This window comes from Chrysemys picta, chromosome 10, assembly GCF_011386835.1.
Source record: "Chrysemys picta bellii isolate R12L10 chromosome 10, ASM1138683v2, whole genome shotgun sequence".
Taxonomy (NCBI): domain Eukaryota; kingdom Metazoa; phylum Chordata; order Testudines; family Emydidae; genus Chrysemys; species Chrysemys picta.
Window position 1 is genome coordinate 49,840,840 of NC_088800.1, and position 26,331 is coordinate 49,867,170.

Genomic DNA, 26,331 nt, shown 5'->3' on the forward strand with positions numbered 1-26,331 from the left:
CTACAGCAAAAGTATCTCACCTCATCACTGACACAAAGAAACTAACAGACCAGCAAGCTGTGTAGCGTCCTCGGGAAGCTTTCCAATCATATTAGTTTAATACAGATGGGAATATATACTAGAGCCTGTAAGACCCACTTTGCATGTGTATACAGTTCAAGAACAACACTGCTTTCTGCTGCAGAATGAAGTCCATGCACCCAGCAGACAAAATCACTGCCCACACAGCAAGACAGCACAAGGAACCAGCAGCTCCTGCTTTTCATGGGTTTGTACACAGCCCTGAGGATTCAGCCCAGGATGAAAATTGGTGGTGAGGGTCTCATCCCAGGGAGCAACACAAGGCACTAGGGCTGCCCACGGCCTGAGCGAGGTGGTGAGTACTCTGCTTCGGGGTACAGGAGATCAAGGGTGTGACATGAACTCACGGCCCTTGGCTGACAGTGCCAGGTAGAGACATCGCCCCCTCCCCAGGCTCCCAGCCAGATTGCAGGCTGTCAGCAGAGCTGCTTCAAGGCCACTGGGATTTCTCTAGAAAATGGGCAGATGAACATTGGGAAGTCAACACACTGGCATTAATAGGCCCGATGGTGAGAGACAAAGGGCACAGCCAGAGGCCTATTCTGGGAAGTGAAGTTAGTGTTGTGTGTGTGCTGTGATATGCACATAGGCCAATGTGGGCACATATCGAAACAGAACAGTGCATGGAGTAGCTTCCCTTTCCTCTACAGCAGGGCTCAAATCCAGTGCTCAAGAGAGAGAACAGAGACAGACAGGCACCTTGTCCTTCAGGTGGCTCCATCGCAGAGTGATCCCAGCAGCAGAGCTCCACCCACTCTTTTACCTCTTGTCTAGCAGACAGCTGACAAACTCATTGCAGGCAGGGCTGGCAACTGAAAGCAAGGGCTGCTCTGGAACATGCAGTTCTTTGGTACTTTCAAGGGTGACCCAGGAGGAAGAAACACCAAGGTCTTACAAAAGCGTTCTTTGAGAGGGAGAGGACAATGTGGCTGCCAGCGACCACTGAGCATGGCGCTTGGGGGAGCTGGTAGTTGGCACCAGGGTTGGAGGGAGTGCTGCCAGTCCCAGGTGAGTCTCTGGTTTCATATAGTGAAGGTGTCCTGACTCCAGACCCGTTCACCTGCGATGTACGTGGCTCGCACCTGTAAGCTGTTGTCCAGCAGCAGGAAATCTGCAACAGACAGAAGAGAGGAAGCAGGAATCAGAGGCAGCAGGAGGGGTGCTTGATCTGTTGGGGTTGCCATGGGAAAGGACTGTAAGGGTTTTCCTGCTGATGGAGGAGACATTCCAATACCCATGGAGACCGCAGAGGATTTACGGTAAGGCACGTACCCCAAACAGTGGTAGAACTGCCCCTACCCAGGCTGGCAACTCTGCCATTCTGGGGAGGGGCAGTTGCATCTTGAGTCTGTACAGGTGGAGTGACCTCCCCTGGTTTACAGACTGCCACAGGGACTAGACTGCACAAGAGGACTGGATTCAAACAGAGACAATAGGAACCAAAGGAGCCATTTCCCAATCCAAGTGCTAAGGCCAAGCTTGAGAGGGCATGTTACTGAGCCTCAGCCAGCAGACCCCAGCTATGCCAGCCCCATCCTGTATCAGTAGGAGGCGCTGTAGGGAATGGTGTAGCAGCCCCAATGGTGAGGGAGCTCATAGGTACGTCAGCCTCAGCTCCTTCTAGGAGCCACCCCCATGGGGAATGGTGATGGTGGGCTGGGGAGCTCACTGCTACTCCAGCCCTAGCCTCAGCCACCAGACGACACTGTGGAGAATGGTGAATTGGTGCATCAACCTGCAATCGTGCCGATACCTGCATCGGTGTCATAGTTCAGGGTCCCCTTTCGGTGCTCAATTCCCAGGAGCTGGGCAGGATGGAGGGATGCTGCCTCCAGGGCCATTTCCACAGTGCATCCTTTGGGGAAGAACAGCACCTTGTTATGGCAGTTAACAGACATCCTCTTTCAGGACCTCTCCACTGCTTCCCACACCGGGCAGCCCTTCAGACAAGGCAGGGCTGCTGGAGCAAGGTGCCAGCTGAATCAGGGTCCTGCCAAGATACTGACAGCCATCTCTGTGGGAAATGGAACAGCAGGGGGCTGCTGGCTGCTAGCCAGCCACATGCTGAAATCAGACACACAGGGTCTGCTGTGACTACTGGGCCCATAACATTTACCCCCGTGGGAAGCTGAAACGTACAAAAGCACGTGAAAGCTCATAAGCCGACACGCTAACCAACAATTTTTGCCTACTTGGAAATTAACCATGAGCAATAGGTTAAGTTGCCAATAAATGATTATAAACAAGTGCAAAAGAACCAGACAAAGAAGCTAGGCTAGTCCAAACATAAGGAGACCTGACGGTATGATTCAAGGACTGTGTTGAAATCATCCTTGGTAAAAACAGAAGATGTGGAACCAGAAGTTAATGGACCAAAATTGGTGTGAGAGATATTGGGTCTAATTGGTAGAGAAAATAATGTGGGGGGGGGATGAACTCTGACACCAACATTTCCCCTTTGGGGATTTCCTTAAAAAAAAAAAAGAGACTCTCTTCCCCACCCCACCCTAGAATATCAGGGTTGGAAGGGACATCAGGAGATCATCTAGTCCAACCCCCTACTCAAAGGAGGACCAATCCCCAATTTTTGCCCCAGATCCCTAAATAGCCCCCTCAAGGATTGAACTCACAACCCTGGGTTTAGCAGGCCAATGCTCAAACCACTGAGCTATCCCTCCCCCATGCATCTCAGTTCATCTCCCCTCACCCCAAGATAGAAGCAGCAAACCAGACTGAAATACTTTCTTCCAGGCAGAATGCCAGCTGGCCTTGCTCTCCATTAAGGAACTTGATTTTCAGAACTCTTAGATGAAAATAATCACAGCATTATGACACCCAGTCCTCAGTCCATCAGTGGGGATACTTCATTGCCAGCATCGCAGAGATGCACAAGATCCTGTTTTGTCTCCTTCCTTTCAGGTTGTTCCCCGCACCGTCCCTCCTCCTGTCCTATTTCTTACTCTCTTGGCTTTCTATCATCCTGAAATCAGCTGCACTGCATCAGCACAGCGAGATGAGCTGACCACAGCCTTGCCCCATCTAAGGAGAAAAGACCCAACCAGATGACATCCCTGACCGGAAAGTGAACCAGGGTCCAAGCAACAGGGGCTGTGGTCAACCTGCCAGCCAAAGCATCCATTTGAGACTGACCAGCCATCCAGGATTCCAAAGACATCAACAAAAGCCATTGTGACGTTGCTCCATATGATTTTATGGAAATATGCTGATGAGCGTGAATATAATGTATCTGGAATATGCTTTATGCAAAAAGTCTCTTGTAAGGTATCATTACTGTGGAAGCAGAGAAAGAACTGACAGGAAGGGGATGCAATACATGACAGTTCGTTAGCAAGAGTCAGGCTAACTGTAACCCTGATAACGCGAGATTTGTAGAAGCGAGGATTGTGTGAGGCGGGTGAGAAAGAACTGTGTAAGAAGTCATTATGACCTGGTATAGATAAGGTGTAGAAGACCTTGTGTAGATAAGGTATAGAAAATATTGTATGTTGGCAAGAGTCAAAACAAGTGAGGAAATGAGATATCAAGATGGCCTATGTATAAACAAAATGCAACTGTTCTCATTATTGTCTGTAACAAAAGGTATAAATGCTTGCTGTAATTGTTTACCTGTTGAGAGACCTGCTTAGCTCTCTCCCTCCACGCAATTGTGAGAGTTAATAAAGCATCTGACTTGCTGTACCTAAACAAATAGTGAGAACTCTGTTTTTCTCCAACAATTTGGGGGCTCGTCCGGGATGGCAACGCCCGCAGAGGCACCGGCAGCTGCTACGGATCGTTCCCCTTCGAACCCCATGGCGCCACAATAGAGGTAGGAGACCTTTTGAAATCTCTATTGGAGTGTCGGAGGAGGACTGTCCGTGGGGCCGTCTGTCCCTGTTGGGCTCATGCCATCCGAACTTATTGACTGTGCAGCAAGGTCAGATGCTGAGCGGCTTAGGGGAATTGTTGCCGCCCCCTGTATGCATATGCGAGGTGCATAGGAATGCACCGGTGTTGAGGGGTTGTTACCGCCTCAGGAGGGGTTTTTACCGCCTCGAGTGATGCATCGAGGTACTTGGGAATAGTACCTGGAGGTACTTGGGAATAGTACCTGGAATAAGGTAGGGGTGTGTGTGTGTGTGTGTGTGTGTGTGTGTGTGTGTGTGTGTGTGTGTGTGTGTGTGTGTGTGTGTGTGTGTGTGTGTGTGTGTGTGTGTGTGTGTGTGTGTGTGTGTGTGTGTGTGTGTGTGTGTGTGTACACACACCAGTTGAATTGAGTGTTACCGGAAGACGCCCAGAGTACTCTGCGAAGTCTTTTGGCTCGTGATCAGAACTACTCTAACGCAAGCCCGGTAACTAGAGGATCTTTTAGGCGATCCGACCCACGGTGGACTAACTCGGCCTGGCATCGTCCGGCGAGGAGGCTACCTGGGTCTAGGAGTGTGTGAACCCATCTTCCCTCCCCTTTTCCTCTCCGTGTGAGCCACTGACAGTCTGATCATCTCACTGGATGCAAGAGAGTAAGCGGCGCCGTCTCTCTGAGACTAGCCGACGCTCTTTGCTGAAGGGAGGTGTAGGAGGGTCATGGCCATCCTCGTTAGTCTCTCCTGTGTGAATACCCTGTAGGGAGAGATCCTTAGTTTATGTGCCGCTAGCGCGGACAGGGCATCCTCCTCCCTGTGTGTGTGATTGGAAAATGGGTGGGGGACAGTCTAAGGATTCCCTCTCACCCACTAAGGGTACCCCAGCTTATTTCATGTACGTACATTATAGTACTAAAACCTGCAGGTATTTAGAGAATTGAAATCATTACACGCGTGAAAATTCATCTAAACAATGCCCACTAGAAGGTACCTTCAATCTAGATAAGATCATACATCTCAGAGGAGCTTTTAATCACCAAAAAGCCTCTGACACACAATGGGAGCAATTTGTCTATTGAGGAAAGGAACGGGTTAATTTGAAATTCAGCTTGGTCCAGAGATAAAGAGAAAGTTAATCTGCGTTCAAGGTCAAGAATCAATGCAGACCAGGCAAAGTACAAAGAAAAACTGCTTTTGGCCCCAGCTGACTGTGAAAAAATATAGACATAGTCAAACCAAAGGCAATACAAGTTACAGTGCTGAGATTACATTTGCAAAGCTTAACTGTCCAGTGAGATCCAACAGTCTGCCTTTGCGACCCTGGAGCCGGCGTGGTTTGGGGACGCTGAAGAAGCCACAGGCAGCCGGCCTGGACTGGAATCACTGAAAAGACGCCCCAGGAGACCTCAGGGTGTAAAAGAACTGCCCTCCCAAGAGAGGAAGCAAGTTGGAGATTGCACAGCACCTTCTCTGAACGTTATACACAGACATGGCCAGTCTGGACGTATGTGTGTGAGTATGAAAGTGTGCCTACTCTCAGCCGCAGTAAGTCTGAGAACCGGAGAGGGATTTAGCATTCCTCTTTCCACCCCGGTTGACCGGGAAGGGTGTCAGGTGGATCTACCCCAGTCGTAGCAGGACTGGGCAATAGAGAAGTTGGAGAAAATGGAAGAGTTGTGTACTTGATAACTAGAATTGAGCAATTAAGAGCATAGATCATGAACCAGGCAGCAACTCAAACCTACGCCCAGGGCAAGTTGCAAGCCTTGAGACAGGACTTCCAGGCAGAAAAGGAAGCACTGGCTAAGCAAGTACCGGTCCTTCAGGGACTTGTCAGAATTTAACCATTTGTGTTTGCATATGCTGTAAGAGCAGTGTGTTTGCCACAAGAGAAAATTGAATAGTTAAATGCCAATGGGTCATGCGTTTTGCCCAAGTGGCAAGCCTCACGAGGGAGGACTCGGGTAGCCTTGTGAGTAAGAATGTTTAAGAGAAGAGACCAGGAAGGGTGGGGGCTAGTTGAGAAGCCCACCCTCCTATCTAAATTGGTAGTGAAAAAGCCGGTGCCCATGGAAGGGACGGTTCAGCGAGAAAAGCAGGATCGGGCCCAAGCGGGCAGGCAATAGATAGAGAGATTGGAGAACAGGTTGGAAACTTTGAGGGCATAGTGGAAGGAAAGGAGTAAGTAATTATAAGCATGGGGATTTCAAATCCCCAGGATAATAATTGAAATGGTAAAATGTGTGTAAAACAGAGTCTTTGTACCAAGGTGCAAGGCTCTCCTTTCTTCTGCTGAATAAAGCAACTCTTCCTTATCCCTGTCTGGCTGTTATTGGCTCTCAGCTAGGTGGACCCGATATTTTGGTGACAGTTAATGGCGACTCCGGTTAATGAATTTCTGTCTTATACATTTAGGTGTTAGGTGTGTGGATGGAACTGAGCCTCTCATTCGTAATTCCTCAGAGTGGAAGCCATCGCGTGCGATGAAGCTCTGAGGTTGAATTGGGATCCTTCTGTCCCATCCCCTGTAGCGGTCAGTATTAGTAGAAATTCCTGTAATAGGATCCTATTAGGCCATAATTCCCTCTGTTCTCTGTGTAATTCTCTGTTAGAGTATCAGCAGGCAGATGGGTGGGTCTCTGGTAAAACCCTCTAAGGATAGCCCTTTGAATTATATGTTAAGTAAATGGCCTTTACCCAGTGTTCAGGAAAGAATAAAGATTTGAATTTGTTTTTGGGTAACAAAATAGCAGATAAAAGATCTGGTAAAAAGAGAGAGAAGGACAGTGCCCCTGGCTCTGTGTGGTCGAGCTGTCACTTTACTAGGGGTGCATGGAGATTTTGTAAGCACAAAAGAAACAGTTACACCTTGTGTAGAAATTGATGTGGCTAGTGTTGTGGAAATTGAATTGTGGATAGGATGTGCATTTTCCCCAGAACATGTGCAGTGTATATTGTAGCAGAGGTAAAAGAAATGCAAACCTACCAATATAGGTTGTGTTGTCTCTTTCAGATCACTGGGTGTTTGAAAGCAGGAGTTAGAAGTAAAAGGCAATCAAAAGTCTGGGAAAGTTAATTGTGACTTCTTAAGTAAGAATCTTTAAGCTGTGGATAGCTTTGGATCTGGAAGCAAGCCAGAAAGCATCTCTATTAATGCAATTTTCTAACTAATAAGGTAGAAGCCACTGAAACCTGGGCTGCCTATGAAACAAATACAAGGAAATATGGGGTAATTCCTCTGTTTTGTCTAAAATCAACAAGAGTATGTGTGTATATAAAGGAAATATTTTAAGTAATGACTGACTACCCAGAAGGGGTAGACCTCTGTTCTTTTGTCTTTCAGATCATCAGAGAAAACGGATGCCAGCTGAACAGCATTCAATGTACCATGCATTTACTGGTACAATAGGAATTATTTTTGTGTTCTTTGTCCTGTCTTGTGGTGTTTGTCTTGTGGCCAGAATTGTTGGGTTTAATATTTTCATAAGACCGTCTAGTTCAAAATTAAATAGAAGGGTTAAATCAAAAAGCAGATACTTGTTTTTATTCAGCTTGGAATACAAAAAGTGTTTGGATAAATCAGGAAAATGTGATATACTAAAGTCTAATACATTTGCTTAAGTAAGAAAAAGAAACTTCATTGGCCAGATTTTTTTAATTGAAAAAATTGTTGTTAAAATTTGCATACCAACAGTCTTTGGAAGCAAGGACATGGAAGGTTAACCCACTCCCCATATTGCCCATGGGATCCTTCTGGCTACTTCAGATTTCTAGCCAGAGGGCTGGGGAGGGAGGAAAGCTATTGGACACCTGAGGTTGTACCGAGTGGACTCCTCAAAAGTGGGTGTGCTTGTCCTGGTTTGTTGCTCCAAAGCTCTGTAATAAAGTTATTTTACTGGAAGGGTGTACATGGCATACATTGAGTAATAAGACTAATGTACTGTATAATGGCAATGTGTATGTGTTCATTGTTGGGAAAAGGTGTATGAGTGAAGAGTGGAAGTTTCCTTTGTAGGTTAAAAGAAGCCAAGAAGGGGAGAAGGAAAAAGAACAGAATGAGTTAACTGAGGAAAAATAGCTAGCAAGCTCAGTCCAAAGATAAGATGCTGGCACCATCCAAGGACACTGCCCACAGCTAAGACTTGGCTGATAGCCAAGAAAAGGGGGGCCTGAATGTGCCCAAACAACTATGAGATCTGCAAAACACTGCCAGGCATTAACGAAATGTGTTAGGTTTCTTTTCTCACAGATAAAAGAAGTGCTACCCAAAGACCCTAGCAGCCCTGCCATTCATTGAAACAAGGAGACTGAGTCTACGTAAAGTCCATCAACGAAAGACTGCTTTGGCTCCACACTGGAAAGGCCCTTTCCAAGTCCTGTTAACCACCACCACCACCACTGTGAAGTGCCAAGGACTACCTGCCTGGACCCATGCTTCTCACTGTAAAAAGACCCCTCCACCTCCGACTGATGATAAGCCTATTTCTCCTTCTAGCTCTGCTGTGTCTTCTGGACAGCAGGAAAAAGAAAGAAAGAAAGAAAAAGACAAGGTGAAGTGCTAGTAACCTCTCCCTTGTCCACTGACAGACCTACTGTGCCTCTGGATTTTTTCTAGAAGAAGCAAAACCATTACAGGGTGATGTGCTAGTAACCTCTCCCCTGTATGATGCTAAACCACACTGTTTCAGGAAAAGAGAAGAAGGAACACTTGCTTCACTGAAACCACAAAGTCCAGGGATTCCTGACTACAAGAGACATTAAGAACTGACCCTGGTGAAGAAACAAAGAATTATACACTGGCAGGAAGAAACTTGTGGGACCCATGCTTGGGAACGTGGTATTGATTGGATTTTGGGGTTTATTCTACAGGCTGCGCCCTGTGTTTTGGATAAGTCCTTCAGCATGTATTGCCCTCCCTAATTGGATTTTAAATGATAAGTACCAAAGGCACCTTGTTGCCATTGCCCCGGCCATCTCCTCCATTACACTATTACCCCTGTAACACATCCAAATACAGACAATGCCATATATTTGATAAAACCAACGACTAACGCCTTCACACTTTAGTGATTTATTTAAATATTGTTTAAAAAAATATATTTTTAAGGTTCAGGATATCCCATATAAGCGAACAATTGAATGGATCAGTGGAGATAAAAGTATATGATATCACTACCAATGAACCCCAAGAATTTATAATTGCTCACAGGGGGCTGCCATTAGATTAGCACAACAGAGGGCTTGGGTTATTTCCTCTAGAAAGAAGAGAGACTTGACCGGATCCCTTTGGGATGGGGCCAATAATGCAGCAGCAGTTTGGAATATTTTTAAGAACCAAGAACATGATGAGAAATTGGGGCAACTAGAGAAGGCCATTGGCCTTGTTTCTGGAGCACAACTAACCCAGGTACAGGCTGGAGTTGGTGAGTTACATGTTATTTCCGCCCTTAGTTCAATGACCCAGAAGTTGCTGACAGAGATGGTATTGAATATCACTGAAGCTGGGAAGGCATTGCAGTGGGATCTAGCATGTTCAGAAATTCAGGATTTTCTGAATGACCAGCTAATGGCCATTCGGAATGATCTAGAGCATCAGGCTTGGCCCACTGCCCTTACAGACACATCAGGAGTACCATCTGATCTGTGGCCATGGAGACATACTTGGAAACTTTCTGGGTGGAAGTGTGGACGTTCTCAGTGCTCCTTCCAAGCATATGGACCGGTTCAGGGGGTGTGGGCTCCCACATACCGAATCCTGCCGGGTCCATGGGGAGGATGCATGTGGGATTGGGTAATTCACCGAGACATCTGGGAAATTAGACCTCCTGGTATGCCCAATCGATTTTTAGTCAGTGCTCCTGGGATTACATCTGACATTTGGATGGGGTTAGGGAGTCAATGGACATTTTGGCCGTTACAACCCCCACAGCTTCAGTGTATCCGTAAACTGAAGCCAGGAGAAGTTGTTACTCTTCATGACTACGTTTGCTGGGAGGGTAGGGGACAAGGAACTACCCTGACAGGACACTTATTTTTTAAGCTAATGATAGCTGTGTGTATGTTAAAGCCACCACATTGCAAGACATACATTTTAATCTCATTACCACTGCAGGCAATCATATTATTTACTGGCCTGCAGATAGAATTTTGCAAGTAGTCCTTAGGTTCCAGATACCCTTTAATTGGACTAGTTTAGTACCTGATCGATTTCAAAATTTGCTTTCACTGTTACCAGAGGTTCAGAAAATCTCTGAAGTACAAGGGCAAATTCACATGCTTCAAAATATGTATCAAGTTAAAAAGTATGCCTTTCAGACAGCTTATAGAGTATCCACCTTATGTACTAAGTATGATGTATTGTGTTATATGACTAAGATTGTACAACAACCCCTTCATATTATCGCTATGGGAATGTTATTGCTTGTGTTGTGCAGGAGTATGTTATTGTTGTTGTAAAGGACGTAATAATAGTAATACCTTTCATGTCCATGCTCATCATGCATTGTCATTACATCCAATCAAAACCCCTAAGGTTGAAGCATCTGATGTAGAATCTGAATTCCGAGATTTAATGCAAATAGAGATTTGAAAATGTTTGTTGTACTAGTAGTACAAAAGGGGGGGTTGTGGAAGCAGAGAAAGAACTGACAGGAAGGGGATGCAATACATGACAGTTCGTTAGCAAGAGTCAGGCTAACTGTAACCCTGATAACGCGAGATTTGTAGAAGCGAGGATTGTGTGAGGCGGGTGAGAAAGAACTGTGTAAGAAGTCATTATGACCTGGTATAGATAAGGTGTAGAAGACCTTGTGTAGATAAGGTATAGAAAATATTGTATGTTGGCAAGAGTCAAAACAAGTGAGGAAATGAGATATCAAGATGGCCTATGTATAAACAAAATGCAACTGTTCTCATTATTGTCTGTAACAAAAGGTATAAATGCTTGCTGTAATTGTTTACCTGTTGAGAGACCTGCTTAGCTCTCTCCCTCCGCGCAATTGTGAGAGTTAATAAAGCATTTGACTTGCTGTACCTAAACAAATAGTGAGAACTCTGTTTTTCTCCGACATTACCAAGCTTATAATCTACTGAGTGCGTTCATCCTACTTGTGTGTATGTATCGTATCATTCCTGTATCTAAAACTAGAAATATGAAGTTAACTCTGAGGTCCTATTGTAATTATGCAAAGTGTGGGCCATTAATGGTGGTTTAGAATCTTGATGGCACCCACTGACTAGGACAATTGGCTGTAGATGGTTTATTTACCTGCAAGCCTTCTTGTGGATGTGGGGGCCAGCCTGTGGGTAATGAAGAATGAGGTCTTACAGTGACATGTGACCATGTCACCTGATACTGTAATCCATCTTAAACCTGGTGCTTTTCCATTTAGACGGAGGGGTGGGAACCCAGAGAGACACAGGATTCCCACCTTGGGCCAAAGCTATAGAAGGGGGTGGAACAGAACAAAGGGGGCTGCAGTCATGAGAAATCCCCCAGCTACCACCTGAGCTGGAACAAGAACTTTACCAGGGGAAAGGACTGGGCCCAAACTAGGAAAGAGTCCAGTCTGTGAAAGAAGCTTATTGGAACATCTCTGGAGTGAGATTTTATCTGTAATCAGTTTCTTAGTGTATTAGGTTTACACTTGCATGTTTTGTTTTATTTTGCTTGGTAACTAACTTTGTTCTATTATTACTTGGAACCACTTCAATCCTACTTTTTATGCTTAATAAAATCACTTTTGCTTATTAATTAACCCAGAGTAAGCAATTAATACCTGGGGGAGCAAACAGCTATGCATCTCTATCAGTGTTATAGAGAGCAGACAATTTATGAGTTTATCTTGTATAAGCTTTATACAGAGTAAAACAAATTTATTTGGGGTTTGGATCCCACTAGGAGCTGGGTGTCTGGGTGCTAGAGACAGGAGCACTTCTTAAGCCATTTTCAGTTAAGTCTGCAGCTTTGGGGTGTGTGATTCTGACCCTGGGTCTGTGTTGGAGCAGACTGGCGTGTCTGACTCAACAAGGCAGGTTTCTGGAAGCCCAAACTGGCAGAGAAAATGGGCTCAGAGATAGTCTCAGCAGTCCCAAGGGGGTCTCTGTGACTGAACCCATCACAGCCGTACGTTCCCCACCTTTTCTGTCCTATCTTCCCCTCCACCTTGTGTGGGTCTGTCAGTCAGACACAGGAGAAATGAATACCCTTTTCACATCAGGACTGAATGTAAATTTAACCCTTTTCTTTTCTCAAAGAAAGGTTGTTCTGAAAATGAGACTAATATTTTTCTCCCAAAGGAGAGCGACTTTAAAGGATTTGATTAAGCTTGTTTTGCGTAATCACTCAATTTCAGTTTCAGTATAAATGCTTGTTTTTATTTCTTGTTCTTTCTTGTTCGTGATCAATAAACATTCAGTTTTAGAATGAATGCTTTTGCGTGTTTACCAAGAAATTGACTACACCAAGGCCCCGGTTGAGAGACCCTGGACCTCTTTGCATCACTCATTTTATGTTGGACAGTAGAAGAGTTTAACACTATCTCTTCTGACCCTTGAAGTTAATATGACAGGTCCCAACCCAGCCTGGTAACCCCCTTCTCCGGGAGCAGAGTGAACAATCATACAGAGAAATGGACACTTTGCTGAACCACTGGGGACACAAGGGACTCACATGTGAGCAACTCAGACATAGCTTTTTAATAGTTACTCTTGGATGGTGCTCGCGGGGAAAGGCCCAGAGGGGTTGCAGGAGAGGGATGAGCAGTTGTGGTGTGGCTGGAGGGAGGAAGGGAGGAATCAGAAGTTGTGGACAAGATTATTCACCTTTGATCCCTTTGCACCTGTGACTACGGAGGAGCTCGCTTGTTCTCACTGCAGTAAAAGTAAAGCCTAATCTCTCCCTGGCTGGCACCCAGTGTGGCTCTGCCTGCTAGCTGACCTGGGACTCCAAGAGGGCTTGGAAAGAATGCCCATAGCCAGCCTTGTCTGGGGAGAGGATCTCCTTACTACGCTCTCTGGATAGGTGTAGAGACCTTTGGCCCTAGGAGAAGTGATAACAGCAAGGGGCACTGTTCTCCATCCCAGAGCCCGCAGGCAGAGAGTAGGTGAGTTGGGCTCACCTGTGGCTTCCAGGAAGTGCCGAACACAGGAGTCCATGGTTGCTACGCTGCCACTCAGGGTCTTCGTCCCTGAGCAGGAGAAAAGACAGGAAACTGAGCAGATCCACCAGCCATCTAACAGCAATGGTCCCCGTAGGGTTACAATCCTATTCCACAAGTGGAACGAGTCTAAGGGCTCTCAGCCTCGGCTCCAGAGAAGCCATGGCAGATTTTGGCAATAGGCTGGGGTCGCAAGGGGTGTGACAGGGCAGGACTGAGGAGTATGGTTGGAGGGAGGTTCTGGACTGGAAATTACAGGTTGTTAGAGGTGCATGGCCAGCTCCCGCTCACCCCATGCCTGACTGTGCCCTGTGCTCCTGGCACCTCACTTTCATGGGCACCACAACCCTGGGAGTGGGTTGGGCTTTAATGGGGGATGAAGTAGATGCTATTGTCCCACATAATGCAAGGAGACCTCCCATAATGGCAGAGGGTGTGCCTCATACCAGTGCCCCTTGAGATGTGGCACCATTTTCTCATATGTCCTCCCCAGCCTTTCCCCTTACAAGGTACCACACCATCAGGGGTCAGGATTTCAATCAGCCAGCAGCAGGTGAGACAAGCCAAAGGGCACTCCCTTCTGGGCCAGGCGACAGCGGGCTCCCTCATGGCACTGCCAGCCTTTGCTAGGTCAGCACACACAGGGCTCACACCCGCTCTGCAGCCAGTGGAGCCATCTGGAAGGCCCAGGGATCTACCTTAAAACACACACGGCCCTAGGTGGGGGCTGAAGGTGACCAGGCTGCGTATGGAGTGCTCACCTGCAATGTATGTGTTCAGCCCGTCCACCTCGATCACCTGCTGGCCCAGGGTGTGCCTCCCTGGGGCCAGCCCCATTCCAGCAATGGCGTCTGTCACCAGCACCAGGCCTAAGGGGACAAGGAGGGGCCACATTAGCTCTAGCCTTCAGCCCAGCTTTGCAGGGGGTTTCTCTCCAGTTCTTCAGTGCAAGTCCCAGGCATTTCGCTCTGCTGGGAGTGGTAATAGCAGCAGTCAGGATGTCTGTGACCCAGCAAGGAGGACTCTCCCGAGAGCACTGCGCCTTCTGGGTGCAGGGCTGACTGTAGCTTAGGAAAGTGGGGAGGAAAAGAAGATGGAGAAGACAGACTGTTTCATAAGACAAGCACAAAGCTTTGGGCTGGTCACAGAGGTTTGGGCTGAAGGACCAGGCTATAAGCTGGGTAATTCTGAGCCACAGGGAACGTGTAAGTGCAGTAGTGGGTGGGGAGTGACACTGGACTCTACTCATGAGGGGCCATTGACACACAGGATTCCTTTCACACAGCACTGGAGAAGGGTGCAGGAGTGCCCTGGTGCCTGAAGTCCCCTGGTTATCCGCAGAACAGGTAGAGCATGGGCAGTGACAGAGCCACTCTTCACCTCACATTGGGCTACCAATGGGCCTCCCCCAAGCTGGGAGGCCTCATCCCCAGGGCAAGAACTTGGGACATTCTCTGGGCATCTCTCCTGAGATGGTCAACAAGGGTGCAGTTAGCCCCACTCTCCATGACCGTGTGCTATGCAGACACCCATTCTTTGGGAGCTGGAGGGAGCCCCAACAGCACAGGCCATACCTCAGAGATACTCCGGGAGCCTGCTCCTCCCCACACTCCTGACTATAGAACAGCCTTTGGGCAGCTACAGCAACTGCTCACATGGAAACAATAGCAATGAATCATGGGTTTTCAGCTTCTTTTAGCAGGAACAAGGAGGAGAAACCAGCACCATGTGATCAGCAAATGATGCACAAGCCGTACTAGTCTGAAACCAGTAACCTAGAGGTGAAAGCTCCCACTATCCAGAGCCAGCCAGGCCCCTGACACACACCATTCTTAAGTGGAAGTAATCCCATCTGGTACCATTTGAGGAGGATGCTGCACATCAGCTGGGAGAAAAGCAATCCAGATGGGCACAGCATTTGGGTTCAGAGGTGCTGTGCTGTCCAGACCAAGGGGATCCCCAGTGATTCACCTTTGGGGTGTGCTCGATGCGCAATTCTCAGAGCTGCAGGGTTGGTGTGGATCCCATCTGATATCATGCCATAGAACACCCTCTGCCTGGCAGGAATCTGGTCACTCGTCAGCAGCCCCACAATCCCAGGGTCGCGATGGTGGAACTGTGCAAAGGGATGAGAAAACAGGTGTGATACCTGCCACGAAGAAACCCACAGGCTGCCAGTGCCCCGTAGATGCCCCAATTTTATAGGGACAGTCCCGATATTTGGGGCTTTGTCTTATATAGATGCCTATTGCCCCCCCAACCCCTGACCTGATTTTTCACACTTACTGTCTGGTCACCCTAGTGCCCTGGCTAGGGGGTGCTGCCATGAAGGCAGCAGCTGGACGTAGTGACAATGAAGAGGCATGCATGGTGATATAACCCAGACCCACTCAGGGTGGCACTTTATCCCCCACTAATGGTGGTTGGTCCATGTATAAAGTTTGATGAGGCTGCTACAGTCTTAGCTAACAGAGCTGTGTCTTCATTTCTGGCAATAGGGGCTTGTGCGTTTAGACCCAGAGTCACTTCCCCTTGCCGACAACCCACCCAGATGCGTGGCAGAGAATAAATGTCCGTGGAGGAGAAGACAAGCCAGAGTGAGCCACGGGCAGGCAGTGGGCTCCCTCGGTTACTTACAGGTAACATTGCATTGAAGAGATGGGTGATAAAAGTAGCACCATGTCGGACAGCTTCCTCTGCCTGAGACAGATTAGCCACAGAATGTCCTGCGAACAAAGAGCATCAGGTGACTTCTTTGGCTATTTCCCCCTTTACTCTCCCCATTTACTCCAATAACACCCAGGGGCAAGTGTGCTCAGTCCACAAATCACTAGAAGTTTGCTGGAAATCCACCTATTATTCAATCATGCTACACTCCAGTTCTGACAGCCCCATTCAGAACCCAGCTGGAGCATAGAAGTTCTAGTGCCAGTGGTTGAGATGAATTTGGATCCCTACTGCAGTGTACCATGGCTTCCAAAGACTTCAGAAGATAGACAAAGTGGGTGAGGTAATATCTTTTACTGGACCAACTTCTGTTGGTGAGAGAGACAAGCTTTTGAACTTACATGGAGCTCTTCTTCAGGTGCTGAGGGTGCTGATGAGATCTCGGGGCTTTGTTACAGTGATGGAATGAGCTTTTGTTTTGCCCAATGAAGATGAGAACCGTAGTCCTTTCCAGGGGCCCCGAATCTCACTGGAGGCAGAAATTTGCCCTTCTGGATTTTTTTTTATATGGCCTGTAGGGCAGCGAACGCTATGGCCGATTATATACAGATTTGTTGCATAAACCCTTCTTTTGCATGGTTCATCAATTTCAGCCCAAAGAGGAACAACTCAGGGGAAGGGTTAAGTTTTTCTATCCTTTATCTCAGCACCAAAGGGGAGCTTGTGAGGAGAACATGAGAAAAATACAGCCAGTGCTCTGTGCACATGGCTTCCACTTAAAAAAAAAAAAAAAAAAAAAATGGACTGTGCTAAATTTTCCAGAGATTAGTGATGCCTCCATTTTTGGGTGTGTAACTTGAAACACAGTAAGAGGCCCTAGTTTTCAGAGGGCAGGTATTCTGCACTGTCTAGAAAGCAGTCCCATTTAAGGTGGCTACAGCTGGACACTTAAGCCTCTTTGTGCAAGGAGAATTCAAACAGGTTAACTTTAGAAGTTGAACCTTTGCATGTGGTTGGCCCTCACTGGGGTCTTAGCTAAGTTTAAGACAAGTAAAGGTCAGGATCATATTCTGTCCTCAAATACAGATGGCCCGCGCACCCCACTCCTACATCTTGCTGGGGTCAGAGTTGCTCACTCTTATCAAAGTGGAATTTGGTCCTTATTTACAAGCACTTTGAAACACTAAGATACGCACACCGTCAGATATGCCCACCCAGTTTAGAGCCATGTTACAGAGATGAAGAACAGTGACTCTGCACAGTTGTGGACATGAGGAGTGGAAGCAGAAAGGTTTTCCTTTGAGGCTGGAAAAAGACACAAAGGGAAATCCAATGCAGACAGCTTGCACTAATGCACCATTATGGTTACTATGCAGCTGATAGCGTTCTCATATCCATGTTGGCTTGAAGACACTGCATGCACTTTGCACTACAGACAGTGGCCTGATTTGCTAGAGTAACTCCATTAACCTCAAAAAGAACAGGAGTACTTGTGGCACCTTAGAGACTAACAAATTTATTAGAGCATAAGCTTTCGTGGACTACAGCCAACTTCTTCGGATGCATATAGAGTGGAATAAATATTGAGGAGATATATATACACACACACACAGAGAGCATAAACAGGTGGGAGTTGTCTTACCAACTCTGAGAGGCCAATTAAGTAAGAGGAAAAAAAACTTTTGAAGTTATAATCAAGATAGCCCAGTACAGACAGTTTGATAAGAAGTGTGAGAATACTTACAAGGGGAGATAGATTCAATGTTTGTAATGGCTCAGCCATTCCCAGTCCTTATTCAATCCTGAGTTGATTGTGTCTAGTTTGCATATCAATTCCAGCTCAGCAGTCTCTCATTGGAGTCTGTTTTTGAAGTTTTTCTGTTGTAATATAGCCACCCGCAGGTCTGACATTGAATGACCAGACAGGTTAAAGTGTTCTCCCACTGGTTTTTGAGTATTATGATTCCTGATGTCAGATTTGTGTCCATTAATTCTTTTGCGTAGAGACTGTCCGGTTTGGCCAATGTGGGCTGTAGTCCACGAAAGCTTATGCTCTAATAAATTTGTTAGTCTCTAAGGTGCCACAAGTACTCCTGTTCTTTTTGCGGATACAGACTAACACGGCTGCTACTCTGAAACTATCCATTAACCTCAATGCACCTGCACTGGCATGAGACCAGTGTGACAGAGCAGAGGATCAGGCCCAGGGTGAGCAATGTGAGCAAACAGATTGGGCCTTTAAGGGACTACCCAGACCCACCCACATAGCCTACCAGGCCCTAGCCAGCAGACACCCTTACCCAGCGAGACACAGATGCCCCGTCTGGTGAGTTCCTGGATCACCTCACTGCTCCTCTTCATCTCAGGGGCCAGGGTAACGATCCGGACGCAGTCCAGGTGCCTGTAGGTGGCAAGCAGGTCCTGGAAAGCTCCCGATTCAAAGGTGCTGAGGTAATGTTCTGGGTGCGCCCCCTTCTTCTCTTTGCTTATGAAAGGCCCCTCCAGATGGGCCCCTGCCCACCAGGGAGAGAAAAAATACCCACAACTGTTTCCCTTTCTTACCCCAAGGGTGAGGACACCCACCGCCCCACCTCAGCCCAGCCAATCCCCTCTCCTGGCCAGCCCCACCCTGGGGCTTGCCAAACCCCTCCCCCATCAAGCTGGCTCTGAGAATGAAAAAACAGGCAGCTGCAGAGTAGGAGAAAGTCAAGGCTTTTTCGTATCTCCCTGTAGGGTGACTAGACAGCAAGTGTGAAAAATCGGGATGGGGGTGGGGGGGTAATAGGAGCCTATATAAGAAAAAGATCCAAAAATCGGGACATCTGGTCACCCTATCTCCCTGAAACTGTTATCCTGCTCTATCCCCTGCCCCAGACTCCTTCCCCTTACCATCCCACTCTTGCCTGGCTTTACTTGACCTCACCAGCTGCTGGCACCTATAATCTTTATTGCCCCAGCTCACACCTCCCCACAGCCCCTTCCTGCTGCCTGTTTCCCACTCTCTTCTTCTCAACGAGCTTACCCCAAATGCCAGCAGCTCAGTTTTAAGGACCAAAGCGAGGTCCCTAAGGTGCAGCCTTCCCTGAGGTGCCTCACCCCCAGTTTTCAGTCAGAGATCTCCCCACTCCTCAGAATGATGGAGGCCCTTGGGCTGCTCTCCTCAGCATGGCACGAGAGATGGCATTGCTGCCAGCATGGGCAGTCTGCCCCCTCACAGTGATCCACTGCCACACACTGCCCAATTCCAGCAGGGCCGACATGTTGGATGCAGAGACCAGTAGAGAGGAGTGCAGTAGCAAGTGCCATGGGGTGGAGCTGCGGGAAGAACATGGCAGCCAGCATACGGAGCTCTCTGGGAGTCATGGCCAGGCTGCACCTGGCCTTGCACAGAGTAAAAATCTCAACACCACCCCCACTTCTCTATGGCACAACACTCCCAGCCACAGTGAATGCTTTCCACAGCAGCTGCTTCTCCTTCCTCCACAGAGGAGCGAGTCTCCACACAGCAGAGAGGAGAGGGGCCAAGAGGACAGGACCTTGCTGTTCACTTACCCAGGATACCAGCTCCATGAGGCCCTCCATTTCTTACGCTGATCTGAGGAAGAACCTAGGACGGGGATGTGTTAGAAGCCTCATGGACACAGTACCCAGCCTGCCTGTATTAGGACCCCTAGCATAATGCCTATGAGTGCCAAAGGGAACTATTTCACCCACTCGCCCCCAAGGCAGTGAGAGAGAGGTAACTACCCCTGCTGGAATGGTAAAAACTGGCCCCAGGGTTAGATGTGCTTTCCTGCTGGGCATGGCCTGTACAGCTCTCCTAGTGGTAGGGCAGACTGATGAGTTGGTCTTTAGCAGAAAGGGTTAATCTCTTCTGGAGGGGAACACTATTTCAGAACCCACCCTCTTGTGGGCCCATGTACCCCAGCTCCCCAGTGCCTGGTTCTCAAAAGAACCCAAAATAGATCACTGTGCATGACTTGCGATACACTGTGCTCGAAGAAAAAGCAGGTCCCAAGCCCTGTATAACTTGTCTCTTGGGACCCTGGGAATATTGCAGCATCAGTTGCCTAAATGTGCAGAGAAGCCATCTGGGTTTAGAACCCAGCTCCTCACACCCCTTCCCCTTCCCAACTGGCCACTGCCATCACAGAGCCCACTCATTCCACTTCTGTGGTGAAGCCCCCAAGGCTTAGCCACCTGATCCAACGGTGCCATCCCCACTGCCGTGAGTGTTTTGGGGGGCTCCCCTTACCTTGTGATAGACGGATGGCGGGGAGGTCACCAGGGTTGGGCAGAAGGAGGTCACACCATGGGAGAGAATCTTCTGACTCACCAGAGAGATCCCTGATTGGACGTCATCCGCAGCCAAGGAGAAATCCACCCCAAAGCCCCCTGCACCATAAAGGAAACAAGGACAGCAAGTGGTGACATGGCAGTTGGCTCTAGAAACCAGGGAGGCCAGCTCTGGAGGCAGCACTGTAAATGATACCTAATATAATGTGCAACTGAAGATTAACTTTGAGAATAAGGGGAGTGCTACAAGCAAGTGGGGTGGGGGAGGATTTTGGTTGCACAGCAAGCCCCTATAAAAGGAGATGTGGAGTACCCAATTGCACTAGCTGTCCTGGGAACTAATCCCCAAGGGCAAGCAGGCAAACCCACCAGAAGGGGCCTGATCCCTCTATTTCATTCCCCCACACTGCCCTGTACTCTTTCTTAGGTACTTACCTGGCCCCCATTCCCACAGTATATGAGCACCTCATGAGCTGTAATTCATTTAACCTTATACACACCTGGGATCAGAGTCTTAACCTGCTTCACATTGAACTGAGGCACAGAGAGGCCCAAGATAATGCAAGAAATCTGTGTTGGAGCAGGAACTTAACTCCTAGGTCCTCGGCTAGTGCCCTAACCACTGGACCATCCTTCCTCTCTGATCCTTTATGCCACACTACACATCATCCTTCAGATCCCTCCTCAAAACCCAGCCCATCTCCACAATTCTCCCAATGGCAACCCACCTGGCTTTGCTACCTCCTAACTTAAAACTCTAGTGTAGACATGGACTGTCAACAAAAGTTTTGCTGCTTTAATTAAACTGCTGCTGCCTGCCCAGACTATGCTTCTTGTGTCGGCGGAGCACATCCACACTAGGAGCTCTTGCATCGACACAGAGAGCAGTGCACTGAGGGTAGCTATCCCACTGTGTAACTGGCCACAGGGTGCTTTGGGAAAGGTTTGCAATGCCTCAAGTGACTGACAGTGTATGCATGGGGGAGGAGGGAGTGTGTGTTGGTGTGGGGGGGGGGCAGGAAAGGAGAGACAGAAAGAGTGTGTGTTAGGGAAGTGTGTGTGTGTGTTGGTGGAGAGTGTGTCTGCATGCTGTCTCTAAGTTCAGACAGCAGCCTGAGCAACCAATCCCGGAAGAGGGGACACACACTCCATATCAGCCCCCGGCTCTGGGAGGGGACACCCCCCTGGCTCTGCACAGCATAGCAGTCTCTCCTCCTCCTCCTCCCCATAGCAGCAGCCCGCTCTGTCTGCATGCCTATGGTTCAGGGCTTTCTCCGCATTCTCCTACAGCAGCTCTGTGAGCTCTCCAGGCTGAGGAATGTCAAAGCTTCCCAGAGCTTTGAAAGGGGAGAGGCATATCTGTAGGGCAGAGAAGTTCAAAACAGTGAGCAGAGCGGCCATGATGGGTATCGTGGGATACTGGAGGAGGCCAATTATGTCGACATAATGAACGGCATCATCTACACTGGGTCTTTGTCACTTTAACTTTGTTGCAAAAAGCTTTATGCCTCTTGTTGAGGTGGTTTTATTTTATTGGCAAAACAGCAGAGTTTTGCATCAAAAGTAGCTTTGCAGTGTGTACACCTCCATTGTTTTGTTGGAAAAGCTGCCTTTTGCCGACAAAATTGTACAGTGTAGACAAGGCCTTAAAACAGAGAGCCAGCCACAGACTGCTAAACTAGAAGTTATGCAAATCTTATCTGATAACGCAGCTGATCTCCCAACAAAGTCCGTTTTCAGGAAACAGGCGCACTGTGAGTCAGAGTTCAAACGGCAGGAGGGTACGCGTTTGTGCTGGAACTCATCAGTCTGTTTCTAAATGGCACACATGGAGCCTGGTTCTCACTCAGATCTGCTCTAGATCAGCTGGAATGCCTTACCATTAATCTGCACATCAATGAATCCGGGAGCGATGATGCTGTCCTTACAATCCAGCTGAATATCAGCAGATCCCTTCTCATCAAAGAACAGCTTTTCTGGGTTGAGGATCTTCCCCTCTCGCACCCACAGATCCTCCCTGACAGAAGAACCATGCAGAATAAAAGATCAACCATTCCTCCCAGAAGCAGGGGAGGGGGCCTTGACTGCTTTCCACACTATTCAGTCCCCCTTTATGTATTAGGAAACCCAGCACATAGACCACCCCAACACAGGGACTGGCGGCTAACCCACCATGTGCTGTTATGGCAAGCAGGGGCAAGAACCAAATCAGCACCAGGCACTCCTGCCCCAGGGAACTGCATGTGTCACCTCTAGGATGTTTCCCACATGCCACCCAAACATGAACAATGCCTATACAGTCTCATTGGGAATGCTGGCGTCCTCCGAGTCCTTCCTCTCTCCCTGAAGAGGACAGATGTGGGAAGAGGATAGCGTGGATCAAATGAGCCTGGTAAGAGTCTATGCCTGTTCTGATTGTTACCTAGGTGGCAGCCTAACACACATAGTTGAGACCTCTTGGTCTGTGCTACAGGGAACAACTGCAGCTTTAAAAAACAGAGGGAAGTTGGGGTATTGTCAGAACCAGCTAGGGTGAGCAGACAGCAAGTGTGAAAAATCGGGATGGAGGTGGGGGGGTAATAGGAGCCTATATAAGAAAGAGACCCCAAAATCGGGATTGTCCCTATAAAAATCGGGACATCTGGTCACCCTAGAACCAGCAGCCCTGTGGTTGGTATTCTTTGCTGCCATGCAAGAGATCTGCATAGGTTCAACTCCCAGGCCTGGTTTTTCCAAAGAGCAGCACTTTGAGGTCCAATATTTTCTATACCTCGCATTCCACGGCATCGGAGGAGACATTTTGGTATGCAGGCAGCCATCCCAGGGCAAATAGACGCATCTGCTCACCTTTGCAGCTGGTGACTCCTCAGAATCCTGCAGTTAGTGAACTGGAAGATTGGCGCATCCGAGACAGACTTATTAGACGGCATCGTCGGGGCCTTGAGAAAACACCTGAAACAGGTGAAGGGTTAAAATCCATGTACATGTTATATAAACAACCTGGTATATGAATTATGCCAGCTCTTTTCCAGACCCAAAGTCCAGAGTTTGGTCTGGAGACCAGAGGCCTAGCTAATAGTGATCAGCTACGAGAAAGCTGGGGTAAACAAAATAACATTGCCTTTGCTAAGATCTGCTTGGTCAGTAGAAATGCCAGATGTTGAAGCAATAACTGAATAATTATGTTTCATCCAATGTTTCAAATTGAACAAAGGATCCCTGTTCCTATTGTGTTTCTCCTGAAGGGAAAACAGTCTTCCCACAGATCCAACCTTGAGTTTATGAAATATTGGCACATGTCACTATAATGATATGGCACCCTTCCACCTCCCTTCCAAGGGACCAATGCCCTGCCTTAAGACATAGAGGAGATAATCTCTATTTCCATATGCTTTCACTGTTTCTTTGCTTTATCCCCTAGATATGTACCTGTCGGACAATCAAAGGAGTTACTCCATTCCTATGGACCCCAAATCAGAATTCAACATATATATTTTATACTAATAACATTTTATCAAAGTATTAATCAAATGTTAATTTGCTAACTTGAGACCATGGGCGGAGACATTGTGTAACCTTTTAACCATTGGCTATTGTGCTATCTTGTCTTGCTGCAAAACCTATCCCGGGGTGTGGAACTGCCTACCCCGTCATCTTCCCCCACCCATGGAAAATCTATATATTTCATTGTAATCAATTGATTGACAGTGTCTCTGAGCCTGATAAGCCAGGTGACACTCCGCCAGCGCTGTGTGTAATAAACCCCTATGCTTTGACCTCTACACAGTGTGGATTTATGTCCTTCACAGGGAAGGGGAATGATGCAGAGGATGGGATACTTCCAGTAACCCTCATAGAGGCATAGACAGAAGAATGAGAAAGAAAGGGTGGTTAGCACACAGGGCTGAGACTCAGGAGACCTGGGGCGGGTTGGTGCAGAATGAGAGCAAGGAGGTGCTGCTTTGCAAAGAAAAAAAAACAGAGCGAGAATACAGTAGACAGAGGTCAGCCGGATGGGTCAGGGATCATCAGAGAGTTTGGACAGTGCCTAGCGCAGTGGGATCCTAATCTTGATTGGGGCCTGTGTGTGCTACTATGACACAAATAAATAATTGTGGGGCAAAAGTGGAGATAATGTGTTGGAGATGGAAGTAGGAAAAAAAGGGGAGAGGGAAAAGCAAGAAGAGAGAGAACTTAATTTAGTGAATATTTGTGCTCTTTTGTTTTACTGTATTTCCAGGACCATGATTTTCCAAGCTGCTCCACAGACCCTTAAACCTGCATGGAGCTCTTAAGAAGTCAATGAGGCTCTGGGGGGCATGGCTCAGCATTCATGTCATGCTCCCCATCAGTACCAAGCCCAGGCCAGGGAAGCTAAAGATCCAACCAGTGGACCAAATTCAGTGATGAGTCCTGGTCACATGCCACCTGAGGCACATTGTGAACATGTTAAGAAGAACGAGGCTCCAAGCATTGGTTCATCCATATGGAACAGTGGATGGGACAGTTACTCAGAGCCCTTAGGCTGCAGTTGCTCACCATGCTGGATTCTAGAGATAAATATTTGGAGGAAGACAAAAAATAACCTGATCTCTGTCAAACTGCACACAAAATGCCCTGATAGGTGGGGGGGGGGGGGTCTGATTGCTGCAGGGCTCCTTATTTATTTAGAGCATTTCCCCACTGAAAGGTTTCAGGTGTTTGCAACTCCACCAGGACCTTCACAGCTGCAGCTTGGCTCCACTTGTCCAGCAGCAGGAGGGGAGGCGATGGTCACCAACACACATGTTTTGTTTCAAATGAGTCTCTGTTTAGAAGCACCCCAAATCCTAAAGCCCTGCTGACAAACAATTGATCCAGGCTAATCTTAAAACACCCTTCAATAGTCACACCAAATTAGAGTGGTTTCTTTGGTTAAACACACACTTTTGTGGGCACAGCTTGTGTCGTTTCAGCCAGGTGGGATTTAAAACGGCCAGTCTAGATGCCCTTAAAATGGAGTCTAATGGAAGTAGGGTGACCAGATGTCCCGATTTTATAAAGACAGTCCTGATATTTGGGGCTTTTTCTTACATGGGTGCCTATTACCAAGTGTGAAAAATGGAGACAGAGGGTGGGGGGTATCTGGTCACACTAAATGGAAGTGATAGGGGCCTGATGCAAGTCCATTGAAATCAATGGAGGACTTTTCACAGGCTTCAATGAGCTTCAGATCAGACCACAACAGACCTTTTACTAACATATTACTACCCCTAAGGGCTGCTAGAAATAATGAAGTAAGATTCTCCAATTTAGGATTCTGTGAACAGGACATAGAAGCTGACAATGCAACCAAACTGCCCCAAACTCTATGATTTTGAAACACAACATGATACCATAGGAAAGTCAAGCACAGAGAGTGAGGATAATGAATAGAAGTCATTTGATTTCTTTTCAACTAACCTCAGTTCCTGGGAAGATCAATCTGAGCTTTTCAACTTGTGAAATTGCTCCTCTCGCTCAGCATCCCATACTGACTTTAGAAGAGGATTGCACTGACAGTCTGCTGGTACCTGTGGAAGAAACTGTTAAGTATAACCAGAGGTGAAAGTAAGCCGGTCCGCTCTGGTGTACCGCCAAGAGCCAGTACGCCATGCTGGACTGCAACAGCTTCCGCAGCTGGGATTAAAAGGGCTCTGGGCTCCCCGCAGTGGCGGGGAGCTCCAGGGCTGGGGCCGGGATTTAAAGGGCTCAGAGCTCCCCACCACTGCAGGGACCCCAGAGCCCTTTAAATCCCGCCCGCAGCTCCAGCGGCAGGGATGGGGCCAGGATTTAAAGGGCTCGGGGCTCCCTGCAGCCACGGGAGCCCCGAGCCCTTAAAATCCCAGCTGGAGCTGCGGTGGGGATTTAAAGGGCCCAGAGCTCCACGGCAGCCAGAGCTCCAGGCCCTTTAATTTGCCCATGAGCCCCTGGGGCTCCCAGCCACCTCTGCAGCTGGGAGCACTGGGCTGATTTAAAGTCCCTGGGCGCCACAGCCAGTGCCCCGGGGTCTTTAAATCTTGAGAGGCTCTGCCTCTTCTGGTTGAGGCCATGCCTTTTCTGGATGAGGCCATGCCCCCCAGGACTCTGGCAGTACAGGTAAGTCCTATAAATTACTTTTACCCCTGAGTATAACACAGTGGAAATGAAAGCAGAGAGTCTCTGCATATCCCACTCCTTGACTGTCAGTTAGGCCAGACTCCTATTGTAGTAACTGAATACATGATTGCACTACACTGCACTGGGGA

General features: G+C 47.9%; 2 protein-coding genes and 1 long non-coding RNA gene across 10 annotated transcripts in view; 2 read left to right on the forward strand and 1 right to left on the reverse strand.

Moving 5' to 3' along the window:
- Positions 1-58: 58 nt before the first annotated feature.
- The window catches only part of AMDHD2 (amidohydrolase domain containing 2), a 27,218-nt gene continuing 945 nt past the window's right edge, over positions 59-26,331 (reverse strand). For 2 of the 6 annotated variants that reach the window (XM_065558642.1, XM_065558641.1), the window contains exons 2-13: positions 25,508-25,617; positions 22,913-23,017; positions 21,946-22,082; positions 20,025-20,164; positions 19,322-19,376; positions 18,070-18,282; positions 15,740-15,828; positions 15,074-15,218; positions 13,864-13,971; positions 13,064-13,132; positions 1,835-1,936; positions 59-1,192 (exon numbers count right to left, since the gene is read on the reverse strand). In XM_065558642.1, coding sequence (XP_065414714.1) covers positions 1,104-1,192; positions 1,835-1,936; positions 13,064-13,132; positions 13,864-13,971; positions 15,074-15,218; positions 15,740-15,828; positions 18,070-18,282; positions 19,322-19,376; positions 20,025-20,164; positions 21,946-22,082; positions 22,913-22,995 — 1,230 coding nt within the window. In that variant the 5' untranslated portion in view covers positions 22,996-23,017; positions 25,508-25,617 and the 3' untranslated portion in view covers positions 59-1,103. The remainder of the gene's footprint in view (positions 1,193-1,834; positions 1,937-13,063; positions 13,133-13,863; positions 13,972-15,073; positions 15,219-15,739; positions 15,829-18,069; positions 18,283-19,321; positions 19,377-20,024; positions 20,165-21,945; positions 22,083-22,912; positions 23,018-25,507; positions 25,618-26,331) is intronic. The other 4 variants (XM_065558645.1, XM_065558644.1, XM_065558643.1 and 1 more) reach the window with 3 other exon arrangements.
- Positions 2,933-10,986, forward strand: LOC135973787 (uncharacterized). Of its 2 annotated transcripts, none has more exons than XR_010590812.1 (2): positions 2,933-5,456; positions 8,194-10,986. It is a non-coding gene; the product is annotated as an uncharacterized LOC135973787 (long non-coding RNA). The 2 variants fall into 2 exon arrangements; XR_010590811.1 differs by having other exon boundaries at positions 2,933-5,448.
- The window catches only part of LOC101932413 (uncharacterized), a 16,649-nt gene continuing 16,313 nt past the window's right edge, over positions 25,996-26,331 (forward strand). For both annotated transcript variants that reach the window (XM_065558649.1, XM_065558653.1), the window contains exon 1: positions 25,996-26,182. The gene's annotated coding sequence lies outside the window, so the exon portion shown is untranslated. The remainder of the gene's footprint in view (positions 26,183-26,331) is intronic.